General features: G+C 25.4%; 2 protein-coding genes across 2 annotated transcripts; both read left to right on the top strand.

Moving 5' to 3' along the window:
- Positions 1-1,173: 1,173 nt before the first annotated feature.
- On the top strand, positions 1,174-1,725 carry K444DRAFT_271443 (uncharacterized protein). The gene has a single exon (XM_024871475.1). It carries the CDS (start codon positions 1,276-1,278, stop codon positions 1,681-1,683), a length of 408 nt encoding a protein of 135 aa, XP_024727448.1. The 5' UTR covers positions 1,174-1,275; the 3' UTR covers positions 1,684-1,725.
- Positions 1,726-2,485: 760 nt separating this feature from the next.
- On the top strand, positions 2,486-4,544 carry K444DRAFT_670239 (uncharacterized protein; the record flags this gene model as incomplete). The annotated part of the gene is made up of 2 exons (XM_024887604.1): positions 2,486-2,508; positions 2,580-4,544. The coding sequence occupies 2 exons, from the start codon at positions 2,486-2,488 to the stop codon at positions 4,474-4,476; spliced, it is 1,920 nt and encodes a 639-aa protein (XP_024727447.1). The 3' UTR covers positions 4,477-4,544.
- Between the last annotated feature and the right edge of the window lie 10,450 nt (positions 4,545-14,994).

Genomic DNA, 14,994 nt, shown 5'->3' with positions numbered 1-14,994 from the left:
CTATTTATAAAACTATTTCTTAGTATTTTAATAATATACTAAAAATATATAATTATAAAGCTTATAAATACTCTTTTTTTTCTTTTCTTTTTTTCTTTTCTTTTTTTCTTTTCTTTTTTTCTTTTTCTCGATTATATACTATTTTTATAATATATTTCTTTAAAAAGCTTATAGTTAATTATATATTTATAGAATTATTTACTTATTTCAAGTAACTTTCTTTAGGGTAAGATTAAATTAGGCAGGGCCCTAATAGTTATATGAGAATAAAAGACTATTTTTAAGGAAAAACTAGTTTATAGATTACTAATATAGTCTTATAGACTTTCTTTTATATATAGTAAGTTTAAAGCTTATCTAGATTAATTTAAGGCTATAAAAAATACTATATACTAGTACTTTGAGTTTATATAATAGATTTATTCAAGCTATATTATTATATAGGTATAGTATAAGAAATAAATAGATTAGATTAGATTAATAGCTATTAATCTAATCTATTCATGAAATTTTCTCATTAATTATATTCTATTCACGAACTAATTAAGCTAATCATGAATATTCATAAATAACTTAATTAATATATACGTGACCGCAGCACGTAACAAGCTAGCCTAATTAGGTAAGGATCAGGCTCTAGTCCTACCTTGCTTCTAGAGAGAAAAGCTTACTAAGGCAGTACTAGAGCAAGAACCTTACTTAATTAGGCTAGACTATTACGTGCTGTAGTTACGTATATATTAATCAAGGTATTCATAAATAATTATAATTAATTATTCTAATCTAATTAAATTATATAAGTATTATATTAATCAAATTCTATTTACGCTATTCATGAATATTCATGAATTAATTAATTAATCTGATTAATTTTTTCGCATACTATATAGGCAGATTCCTGCTATAGTTCTTTATACTAACTATTTATTTATACTAACTACTTTATAGTATTAGTTCTATAATACTAATATCTTATTTGCGCCCGTAATTTTATAGTACTAATAGTCTCTTGGTACTAATTGTTTCTTTGTACTAATTACGCATTTGTGTAAGGGTCTAAGTGAAGTTATATATTGGTTCTATATATAGGACGTAATGCAAGGAAGTAAAAAGAAAAATAAACGCGAGAAGTCGTCTTGTTGACTGATTACGCGAGGTGGTCTGTGACACGTGGTCACGTGGTGCCGTGATAATTTGTACTAACCAATCCCTAGTACAAATGTTTCTGTGGTACAGTTTTTGGAAATACTATTAATGAAGCTCTAGCCTCCTAAAATGAATTTGGGGGGGAAAATGGGCCTAAATCGAATATCACTATATGTCCTCTGGATCCCCTCTTGTTCCGTTCTAATACTTTCAGAGTCTGGACGCGTTCTCGGCTCGACCAACACGTCAAGGTTGCCCCTTCCATTATCGTCCCTCTCTCGTCCACTCTGCTTCCAATTCAAATGCTGGCTGACTGGATTGCGGCTGACTTCAAGGTCTTTGCAGACGTTAAAATTGCAGTGCTCCTCAACTGATGTTCGACAGCGTCTGCTTGCTTCGGTTTTTGAAGTCGAGACATGCCAACCCTGCAAGCGCTGGACAGTCATTGTTGCTAATAATCCATTGATTGGATTCGAACGGCTAACCGAATCGAATGCCCTGCACATTCTCAGCCGTGCTCAACCTTGTAGGGCGTAGCTTGCCGCTTGCCGCTAACCAACCCCGCCAGAAATCGTATCACAGAACGACCACGTGGACGCCGGGGAACGAGAGAGTTCCATCCGGATTGGAAGCCCTACATTCATTCTCAAATAGTCGTGTGAATAGTCGTGTGTGATGCAGCACCTAAACGTGCACCATCGGGCCATTTCTTAATTTCCAATGAAGGGTCGGAGACTACATCTTACGCTAACGAAAAGCGATACCTTGCGCCACCAAATTCGCGGAAACGGCGGAGGAACGGACGGACATGCCGAAATCATCCCACCGGGCTTGGGGCTGAGATTTTCAAAAGCAAAAGTATACTCGTTTAGCATACAGTACCAACCAAAGCTGCACAGATGTGTGGTGGCGCATGCGGATAATCATTGGCTAACGGCGGTTTCGCCTCTGATTGGCAATTTTGTAGGTTGGCGTTCGCTGCCCGAGACATAAAGAACAGAAGCAGTAGTTCAAATGCATGTAGTGGTTGCTGATTCGATAGAAGTGGTGTTTTGAGTGTGGTAGTGCTCCAACACGGGTTCAAGAACCACCTGCAGGCGGAAGTTGGGCTGCAGTATCATTGACCTTGTGAGGCCGAAACCCGGCTGGTCGTTGAGTACATATGGGAGCAAAGGCTCTGAGTTCCGTTTTATAGAGGTACTGCCAGCTAAAAAGTCTCGAACGGTACATTATCTACCAAGCAACTCAACTGATCTATTTCTCCATCTTTGTAACACAGGGACTGTTACTTTAGTTCGCGGAAGAAACAAACATCCCTCTAGGATATCGTTCAGAAAACATGTCTCATGAAAAGGACGGAATGTGGGTTATGCTTCGGTCTCAAATCTAAGTTTAATATATGTACAGTACTTACGTTCGTGTTGGGGTTCTAGAGATGCACATGAAACACCTGAATCCGACTCGGTTCCATCTCAACCCAAGCTTCGTTTCTACTTCCAGCCACTCTGCGGTATTTTTATCCCACTTGCCTTTGCAGCGTATTACCTCTGGACATACTTTGTCTGGCTCCAGCCGTCAAGCAATCCTTTGGCCGACATCAATAAGCCCCCCCCCAACGGCAAGTATGTCTGGTGGTCATGGTTTATTATCGGCGCAATTGGGTTAAACATCTCGGACTATACTCTCGGAGGCGTTGAGGCTGCTATGATGACGACCGGTATATTCAAACCAACAACTGAGGAAGAGCTCAGAATGCACAGGGACCTGCGCTGGAGCAGCCTGAGAGACTGGGGAACCGTGGCCTACCGTATTGTCTTCAAGAAAGGAAACAACGTACCGCGCAACTGGCTGTGGAGAATACTATTTGGCTTGAGTGTCTTATCTTGGTCATTTGCGCTGTCTGGTTTGACCATGCAGACTCAGGATGGATACAAGGCCGGGAACGTACCAGGAACCAACGTCACGGGCGTAAATCAAGGATCCATGGGCCTTAGAGCCAGCGCTGACATTATTAATGCAGCCTCCTATCTATGGACGCTTGATTCAGCACCTCAAATTCCTTCCGGGAGCGCGCTTTACGTACCTCTAAATAGCAGCATCATGGCAAACGTGTCGAAGCCGAACACGCTCCCCTCGAATGCCATGGAGATTTTCCTAACCGCCCAAGCTCCTGTACCCATAACTGGCAGTATATGGGGAGCAGTTCTGAAGTATAACTGCTCCGAGGTTCACAGGTTGGACGAGTTTACTATCCTGAACCGGCGAATCAACTCCTCAAATCCAGCCTATGTCCAACCTGCTATATATAACGCCACTGACATCGCGTACTTCTATACTCTCGACGATGGTTCATCAATATCAGTGATGAGCCAGCTGAATGGTGGTCTCATAAACGTCGCCGCCTTCGTTGAAGTAGGCATGAGCACTGGCGTGAGCGACATATTGGACCGAACACCGTCACTGGGTTACACTAGCGCAAACTTAGGACTAGATCAGGAGGAAGTCTTGGAGCTGGCCCTCTGGCAAACTTTCTGGAATCCACCAGGCACATTTGGCAATTTCACAAATGTGCAAGACCCGATTCCGGAGCTGGAGGACGAGCACTATGAGCCACAGAATCCCTTCGGGGCCGGTTACCCGTGGAATGGAAATATGTCAGCCATTGGCATTCGGTGCACTTCCTCGTCAGTGACTGGAACAGCAACAGTGAACGGTTTAGTAGGAACTTACACCGATTTTGAGCGCGAAGATCCCAACATGGACCACTTCCTCACCCCTAGACTCAGCCTCGGCGTCCCGTTAATGTTCATCCCACTCGAACAAGCTGCTAATGACTTTGTGGACTTTGGGTATCACGGAGGATTGAAGTCTCTTGGCAACAATTCAGTCAACTACACTGTACTGAAGACTAAGTATGACTGGATCAATCCACTCTTCATGGCCGCCAACCCAGCTATCGATCTCGACGAAACATCCCCCGGTTTCGCCTACTATAGTTCCCTTATCCAGACGTCCGATCTTCGAGATGCCTTTATTACCGCTTATCAACAATATGCAATCCAGCTTATGTTCTATGGCACCAATGGCGGCGCGGCTTGGGAAAATGATAACGTCACCACTGCCGCCCCGTGGACTATTCTCCAGGCTGGCGGCGGTGTACCACCCCTCTTGGTCGTCATTACCATGCTGATCTGGGCCGTTGGTTGTGCTGGTCTGTCCCTCGCATATGGCTTTGAGAAGCGCTGGGCAGAGACATTTGATGACCACTATCTCTATTGCCTCTGCGATGAGAAGCGCCTGGATATTTCAAAAATCTTCAAGAGTGACTAATTTATATTACAGATATTATAGCCCCCAGGCTTTCCTGAGACTGGCTCAAGAAACACTGCACGTGACGGGCCCCCTGTATATATACGGACTCGTCGTCCATGCCCCTCTCTTCTTCTTCTTCTTCTTCTTCTTCTCTCCTTAGCTTTAGATTCTTCGTATACAGGCAATATCTAGGAGATCCGGACATTACGTCACATCTGACTTATCCGTACCTATATCTCTTACGTACCGTTGCACTTGTACTAGCAAGTGGTTTGTACTAGTAGTTTAATAGTACTATTAGCTTCTTGGTACTAACTATGCATTAGTACTAGTAGTCTTTTAGTACTAGTATATCAAAAAATAATCAAGGCTAATTAATTAGAATTAATTATAATTAAGTATAATTTAATTAGCTTAATTTTTATTATAATTAATTATAATTAAATATAATTGTTATATAATAATATAAAGTATACTTTTTTAGGCATTTTTAAAGATTATTAAATAACTAATAGTTATTAATAAAATATAAATAAAATCTATAAAATGTATATAAGAGTATAAAATTAGTCTAAATATAAAATAATAAACTAGTTTTTATTATATAGTACTATTATATTATAGATAGATAATAAAGGTTATATTACTATAATATAATATAAGTAATATTTTTAGTATTTTTTTTATATAGTAATTAATTATCTTTTATATTTTATTTTATTTATTCTTTTTATATAATAAGTAGTAGTAATTATTAGATTTATATATATTATAATATAACCTGGAAATCTTTTTATTTTAGTAGTATTTCCGTTTATAATTTAATAACCCTAAAAGATATAAGTTATATTTAATAACGAGTTTGACTTTTCTATAGAACTTTATTAATCTTATTTATTAATTTAATTAGTTTCGAATAACCGGCTATTAATTTATAGAAAGAATATAGATTATTAATAATATTATTAATTACCTAATTCTATAATATCTTACTATAATCTCGAATATAATATAAGATAATTACTATAGCTAATTAGTCTTAATTAATGAATTTATATTTATATAATAGCCTTTTTATCTAATTCTATTAAGTATATAGGCTATTAATAAATTCGTATTTAATATTACTATTAAGAAATTCGTTTTTTTATAAATAAATACTTCTTATTATAAAATAAAGATATAGCTAAAACCGGAAGAAGTATTAAAAATAATAATTACTATATTAAAACTAGTATAGAGCCTTAATTAAATAGCTACTAATTTTCTAAACCGAATAATAATAGAATTAAAAAGATTTCTAGAATAAATAATAATAATAGTAATATAGCTAATATAGCTCTAGTATAAAAATATTTTCTTTCTTTTAAAATAGCTATTAAAATAGCTATACTTATTATATAAATATTAGATAAATATAATAAATACTAGAGATACTAATTACTTAGTAATAATAGAGCTAGGGCAAATAATAGAAGTAATAGAAAAAGTAATAGTTTTAATAATAGAAACTAAAGCTTTAATAATAAATATAATATAGTTAATATAAATAGAGTTTCTTTAAAGTAAAATCTAGAAAATATTAGCTTTTTCGAATTCAATAATTCTATAAATATAGAAGATTACAAATATTAAGAAAAGATAATAATTTAGAGAAATATATATCTTTTTATTAATATCTTTTAATTTAATATATAAAAAGAATATAAAAGTATTATATATATAAACTTATATATTTACCTATATAAAATAGTTTAGAAATAGTATATAGAGGAAATTAAAGAAACTATAAAGCTTATATTTCGATTTATACTAAAAGAAGTTAATCTATAAGTAAAATACTTAATAGACTATTTTAAAGACTCTATATTTAAAATAATAAAGAAACTTTAAAACAAGAAATATATAATAGAAGATATAAAAAATAGATATAATATTTATAAATATATAATAATAGTTATAAGATATATAAAAGTAATAGAAATAAATAAATTATATTAATAGCTTTTTTATATATATAATAACCTTAATCCCGAGCTTTAATTTTATATTTCTATTTTAGATAAGAAAACTTTACTATTAGAATAGCTAAAAAACTTGACTAATAAATAAAAAACTTAGTAAAATATAATTATAATAAGATATTTCTATAATATTCTGGCTTAACTAGCTTTATATTTTAATACTAGAAGTACTAGCTCTAGATATTTATATAATAGTAATTATTAGAATACTATTTCCGGATTCTGCTTTTATTAATTCCAGTAATAGTAATAATTATACTAGTTTTAGTAAAGAAATAATATTAATTATAAATAAAATACAAAATTCCTTTTATTATTAAAACCCAAATATCTTTTTATAATAATATATAAAAAAGAGAAAGAGAATAAAACTCGCTTTAATAAAGAATATTTCAAATAAGAATATAATAAATAATAGTTTTACTAATATTACTAAAATAAAAGAACTAATCTAGTATTTAATTATATTAATATACTAGAGAATTATAGAAATAAATATAAAAATAAATTAGAAGATAATAAATATATTATTATAAAAGAGTTTATTTTTCTAGATTTTCTAGTAAATAATATATAATTTCTATAAAACGAATTCTATTTAGCTATTTCTAATAATATTAAATCCTGTATTTATATAAAATATAATAATATTTTCTTATTCTATTTCTAGATATTTAAATATATTTATATTAATACTTGTAATAAAATAGAAACCGGAATTATAATAATTCTTAAAGCTATAAAGCCTATTATAATAAAGGTTATTAAAGTAATTTCTTATAAAATCAAATATAAAATAAACGAGATTTCTTATATATATATAAAAATATATATATAGTTTGAATTAGAAAAACTAATGAAATTAATATATATTAATATAGGATATATATATTTTATTATAGGCCAGAATTAGCTAAATAGTTATAAAAAAGTTTTATATAATATTTTCTAATTTATATTCTTTAAAGAAATCCTAAATAAAGTTATATTTATAAAATAAGTAATCTTTTCTATATATATATATTTAATATAGTAAATAGCTAGAAATATATAGATAAGATCTTTATTATAATATAAATTATAGACTAATTGGAACCAGGCCTGCTTTTTAGTAATAAATATCTTTAATTATTAATTACTAGAACTTTATAGTTATAATAAATATTATAGTTCTTTATTATATTTTTAAAATAATATATTATATTCTTATAACTAGAAAAATTATTATTTCCCTGAAATTAAAAATAATAATTCTAGTCTAATATATACTAGTTTCTAAAAACGGAATATATTTCTTTTAAAGAAGCTATATTAATATAGAGAATATAATTCTGAATTATATTAACTTTATTAGTATTATTAATAATATAGATATTATAATAATAATCTTAATAAATATAAATCTAAACTAATTAATAAATATTAAAAACTAAGCCTTTTTTAAAATCCCGAGTAATTAAGAAGAAATAAAGCTAATAATTTTATAAGAAACTAATCCGAATTTAGAAAAGCCTTAATATAATAAATAATATAAGTTTAATATTAATAAATTATAAGATATATTAGAAATTATATATAAGAATAATATATATATATATATTTATAATAGAAATATATAAATAGTATATATTATTATAAGTATAATATTTAGGGCTTAAAAAGTAAAATAGAAAGTTTCTTATAAAGATAATTTAAAGCTAAGGAAAAGAAAACTAAAATATAGGAAGCTATAAGGAAATATATATATCTTATAGTATACTAGTCCCGAAGAGGCTTAGTTTTCTAAATATCTCTAGTATATTTCAAGTATACTTCCTTAGTAAAGCAGTTATATTATATATATCTAGGAAATATCTAATATTTAGTAAGGTATCTCAGATACTAGATATCTGGGAATTATAATATTATTACTAAATTCCGGAAATATTAGATTAATAGAAGCCTAATTAATATACTAAAAGAGAACTATATAAGAATCTCTTTTATTAAAGGCTAATAGAATAAAAAGATTATATTAAAAAAGTTCTCTTTAAGTTATAAATATAAAAAGATTATTAATAATATTTTTAATAAGTTATATTAATAAGATTAAATAAAATAGATTTATAAACTAATTCTTTTTATTTTATTAGTATTTATAGTTATAAAGAAATATTTTATTATTAATTTCTATATTATAAATAAATTAGCTATTTCGAATATATATTTACTATTATTATAATTAGATTTAATTAAAGTATTATAAGAAAAGAAGGCTATTTCTATTATTAATAGCTTTTAATTCTATTACTAATTTCTTATTATAAAAAAGTATTAAAATTACTTTATAATTATTAGCTATTATAGCCTGAAATATTTAAAGATTATATTATAGGTTTATGAAACTTTCTTTAATATATTTAATAATTTATAAATAAATAGCTATATAATTATACTAGCTTTATTAGGAATTTTATTAATAATATTATTATTTTTTCGAATATAATAAAATAGTATTTCTAATACTTTTATATTATTCTCGAGCTATTTACTAAATTATAATTATTTCTATTAATAAAAAAGTTCTTTATAAAATATTTATTTATAAAATTATTAGGCTATCTAGTAAATATATTTGAAATAGTAATAATATAGGAACGAGTTTTAATATTTAAAGAATTTATTTTTCCTATTATATTACAAGCCCTAGAATAGTATATTAAAATAATTAAATAATTATAAATATATTTTCCAAGCTATATTTATATAGTTAAACTAATATAAGAATAAAAGACTTAATTACTAGAAGCTAAATAGAAAATTAATATTATAAAAGAAAAATAAAAAGGCTATTATATTAGAATAAAATATAAGTCTATAATTTAGGAGCTTATAGTATTTAAAAAGCTATAAAACATATTTATAGTTTCTAGATTTCTGGTTTATTTTTTATTTAATAAAGTTCTTTTATTTAATTCAAATATATTATAGAAATAAGAGTTTTTTATTATAGTTTTTTATTTAATATTCGGATTAGTATTAATAGATATTATTAAGAAGCTATTAGTATTATATATTTAGCTAATTCTCTTTATAAATAAAGTATTAAATATAATAGAGAAATAATATTATATAATATAATTAGAGATTATTTATCTAATATAAACTTATTATAAGCTCTAATCTATAATTTAATCTAGTATAAATCTAATAGTTATTTTTATTAATTATAGAATTATAAGAGAAATTTATAATTAAATAAGCTTAAATATTTCCGATATAATAAAAGCTAATATAAGATTAGTTTATACTATAATATATTTTAGTTAGTTTAATTTAGATATCTATTATTATCCGGAATACTTAAATATTATACCGGATATATTCTTATATCTTAAAACTATTAAAAAAGCTAATATTTTAAATAATAATAAACTTGAGTATATTATATTTATAGCCGAAATAGTAATTAACTCGGAATTTAGGTAAAAGCTTATTAATAGCTTCTAAAAGAATTCGAAATTTATAAGAGCCTTAAAGATACTAAATATAAAAAAGAATAATATATTAGAATAATTATTAAAAGTTAATATTTCTTTTCAAATAAAAGAAGGCCTTTTTTACTATATTATTAATAACTAATTTCGATTTTATATATTTAAAGAAATAGTAAAAAAACATTTTATATTTTATTTATAATAAGTTCTATTTTAGTATAAAATAAATCTTATATAAATTAGACAAATTCTATATTTCCTAATTAATAAAATACTTTAAGAACTATATTAAATATTATTTAACTTATTTCCTTAATAGAATATTAAGAGAATATTTCTATAAAAAACTATAACTAATTTGAGTATTTCTGATTTCGTATTATATTATAGTAATAGACTTTATTCTAATACTTCTAGTTATTCTAGTTATTAGCTCTTAGAAAATTAATAATTTTAATATATTTAATTATATAATAATATAGTTATATAAAGCTAGTAAGAAAACGCTATTAATACTAGAATATAATAAATATGAAATAGAAAAATAAGCTATTATTTCTATAATAATATAATTATTTTATAATTAGGAAATTTCTAAAAAACTTAATATTAGATTATAATAGAAAGTTTATTTCTAATTTCTAGAAATAGGCTTTTATAGTATTAGATATAAATTTTTTAGATAAATAGGGCCTTAGAATAAAAGAATTAAACTATTAAAATCGGCTTTTAATATTAAATTATAATATATTCGTTTCTAGAATAATTAAGCTTTATAATTCCGTTCTAAGTTAAACTAAATAATATATATATAGTAATAATTCAGATATCTCTAAACGAGTTTATTAGAGGCTTTAAACTTATAATAAATCTAATATTACTTATAACTAAAACCTAATAGAAATTATCTAAAATTATTTATAAGCTATATTAATAAAATATAGAAGTTATTATTAACTTTATAAATAATATAGCTAAAAAGTATTATAATAGATATTAGTAATTAGATATTCTTAAGACTTTATTAAAGATATTATTTTTTTAGTAATCTAAATAGAAAACTATTAGAATAAAGAATAGAATTATTTTATATCTTTTATTAAATAAGAAAGCTTATTTATAAGTTAGAATTACTAATTAGCTAGAAGATTTATTTAATTATTTTAGTAATATATTTATAACTAGTATTAAAAAGTCCTAACTTATTTAATAAAGAACCTATTAAGGATATATAACTTATAAAAGATATTAAAGGAAATAATAAAAATTAGAGAAGCTAGAAGCTAGAATAAATAATTAATAAAAGATATATTTATTATAGTAATAAAAAATACCTGAATTAGAATAATAAATATAACTAGTAGTTTTTTATTAAGTTATTAAAAAATATAAAGAAATTAATATAAAACTATAAAAATAGACTAGTAATAAAGCCAGCCTTTTATTATTATAATTATACTAGAAAATAATAATAATAGTAAAATATATATTATTATTAGATATTCTTTTTCTTATAAATACTATATATTTTTATTATTTTTATTATAAAATAACTAGATTTAATTTAATAATCTATTATAACTTTTTATAAAAATAAAGCTATTTATATATATATAATTTTTATTATTTACTAATTTATCTTATATATTATAACTTATAAATATATTCTAATATTTTCTCTTTTTATTATTAAACTAGAATTCTATATAATTCCGAATAATAATATAATTATATTCTAATTATAAATATAAGTAATAGCCTAGCTATTATATAGAATTTATTAATTCTAGCTAAACTTTTATTATTAGTATTATACTATTATATTAATAATAAATTAAAGTCTGGTTTTATATTTAAATTAGTAAATATTAAAAAGTATTTTAGCCTTTATAATAATTCTATTAAATATATTTCTTTTAGTAAATATTATAAGCTAAATACTAATATAAAAGCCTAATTTAACTAAATTTATATACTTCTATTATAATAAATCTAGTATTAGTACTTATATATAATACTTTTATAATAAAATTAAATAAGTATAAAGAAAGTAATTATATTTCAAGAAACAGGAATCAGGCCGATTTCCAAAAGCTAAAACTAAGATTAATAATAAACTATTTTAAAAAATAAAGCAAATCGTCTAATAAATCCTAAATATAAATATATAACTTATTACTTATATAAAAAAGGCATTTCGGGTTAGCTGAAATATATTATTTATTTATAATATATTAGCTAATAATATAAATAGTTTTATTAGTATAATAGAGAATAAAAAATATAATAATAATATTAAGGAAATTATTTATAAATATAAAGTATATAATATAGCAGAGTATTATATAAATAGTTAAGATAAGGAAGTGAAATATAGAATAAAGTATAGAGTGAAGCATAGAAATATATTAATTCCAAGAACTAGTTCTTAGTAGTAAACTAATTAATATCTATTTTTTAAACTCGCATGCCTTTATATATAGAATCTAGTATTCTGCTAGATATATAGAAGTACTAGTTCTAATTTGAGAATGTAATTCATATAAGTACTAGCCTAATTAGTTTACTAAATCCAGCTAAATACTTGCTATTAATATATATATTATAATAAAATCTAAAAAACTTATTATAATACTATTAATAATAATATTATATTTCTTTTTATAAAAAGAAATAAATTCTTTTTTTATATAAATCCTTATTTATTTAGCTTAGTATTAATAATAAAACTATTATTAAAATATATAATTAGATTTTATATAAGCTTGTATTTAAATAAGATAATAAGATTTAGTAAAGTAATAAAATATAATTATAGAAAACTAATAAATTATATACTTTAATTATTAAGATATAATTAAAGTTATATTATATTATTTCCTATTAATTTCTAAAAAAAGTAATAATAATTATAATAATAATAATAATAAGAATATTCTAGCTAAGAAATAATTATCTAATTAATAAATCTAATATAGCATTATTACTAGCTCTTTTAATATAAAATTTATTAAGAATATAAAATAAAAGACTATTAAAGATATAAAATAAAAAACTATTAAAAATATAAAATAAGAAATAGTTAAGAATATAAAAGTTATTATTCTAAATTATAAATATTTTAAAGTATTACTAGAATATATTAAGATAATAAAGAGTAAATTTAAGAATAAAATTATAAAGAAAATATATAATATTTCTCTGGGCTTTATATTAATATAAAAGGATTTATTTATAGAGAATTCGAAAAAGAAGAAATAAATATATATATATTCTAATTAAGTTATTTTAAACTTCTTTTTAAGAAACTATTATAATATCTTTATATCTATATTTTTATATTTATATATATATTATATAATACTTCTTTTAGTCTTTAGTAATTAGAATATACTAGTAATTTATAATCTTATATCTCTGGTTTTTAGTAATTAGATAAATATATTTATAATATTTAATTATATCTCTAGTTTTTAGTAATTTTAGGAATATAATTATATAATACCCGTAATAGCTATGCTCTAATCTTAAATAATCGGGAGAATAATAAAACTTGTTATAATAGTTCTTTTTATTTAATTAGCTATTCTTTTTTAGTATTTGTTTTTTTTATAATAAGAATATTACTAGTATTTCCGGTAATAGTAATTAATTATCTTTTATATTTTACTTAACTTATTTCTTTTATATAATAATTTCCTTAGCCTAGTAAATAGCCTTTAGCTTAATTCAAGCTCTTTCCTACTACTATAATATTACCTTATTTTAATAGTTTTCTTTTTTAGAGATCTCTTTCTCTTTTCTCTTCTTATTTCTTCTTCCTTAATTACTATAAGAATTTATTTATAGTTCTTTTATTAGTAGTAAGGAATTACTAGAAATTAAGAAGGTTCTAGTATCTTTGGCTTTGCTTACTAATTAGTACTAGGCCTGGTTTAGTAAAGAGCGCCTTTAGTAATACCGAATACGGCTAGCCTAGCCCTTATTTTAGCCTTATCTCGGTTTCCGAAGCTCCAGAGTCATGTGCGTAGTCACGTGATAAATCTAATTAATTATCTTTGATTATCTTTAATTATAATTAAGTATGATTTGATTAGCTTGATTTTAACTTGATTTGATTTGAGTAGGGGGGTCTAATCAAATCAAACCTAATCATTTGATATACTGTTTAGTACCAACCTAACTTTTGTACCAGCCATTTCCTGGTACAAGAGTTAATATATTTATGTAATGGGCACACATAATGACGCATGAACGGGTATCAGATATCGTGGATCTAGTTTCCTATTTTGGGTAAAGCTTGCATCGGAATCGCACGGATCGCACGGGATCGCATTTCCTAATTAAGTAAAGGCTTCGCACGCTTGGCCAAGCACCGGGGAATATACAAAAGCGTGCGGCGTTGAAAACCGTCCATCTGCCAAAATGCGAGGAACACCAAAATCGCTAGGTTCAGAAAATCACACCAAATCTCAATGGAATGCCCGAAACTCTTCAAAAGTGCTTTATATAATAGAAAAGAAGCAGATCTAACTTTGGCGAAAATTTTATAATAATAGAATATAATACGGAATTATGAGAATTTTTGTAATGCGAGTATTAAAATTGCGCCCGTCCTCGCTTATCGAGTTGGACGGATTTCAATGCTGTGCGCTTTCGTATAGGGAGATGCTTCTAGCTTTGAAAAGGGGCATTAATTAGTCTTTATTAGAATCAACTCTTGGAAATCAGTTATACTTGCAAGTATTACTCTAAAGCTTACTTACCTTAACTACTTATATATTACTCTACTATTACGTGCCTTATATTCTAATTAATTCAATCTTTAGAAAGCAGTTCATTATAAAGTAATTAAGCCGTTAATAGATAAAACTACTAATGGCTAGAGTATTAACTAGAAGAAGCGCCTCTATTATTACTAGAATAACCTAATTAGGTATCCAGAAAAGCGCCTAGTTAAATACTCTTAATATTACCTAATTAGAAAAAGAAAATAAAACTCAGATATTACTAGAACTAGCTAGTAGAATAATAAT

Source organism: Hyaloscypha bicolor, assembly GCF_002865645.1.
Source record: "Hyaloscypha bicolor E unplaced genomic scaffold K444scaffold_183, whole genome shotgun sequence".
NCBI lineage: Eukaryota > Fungi > Ascomycota > Leotiomycetes > Helotiales > Hyaloscyphaceae > Hyaloscypha > Hyaloscypha bicolor.
The sequence above is the reverse complement of the archived record's forward strand: the minus strand, read 5'-3'. Positions and strand labels throughout refer to the sequence as shown.

Bases quoted from the DNA above. Each gene is read 5' to 3' on its own strand.
- K444DRAFT_271443 (XM_024871475.1), top strand. From the start codon at position 1,276: ATGAATTTGGGGGGGAAAATGGGCCTAAATCGAATATCACTATATGTC.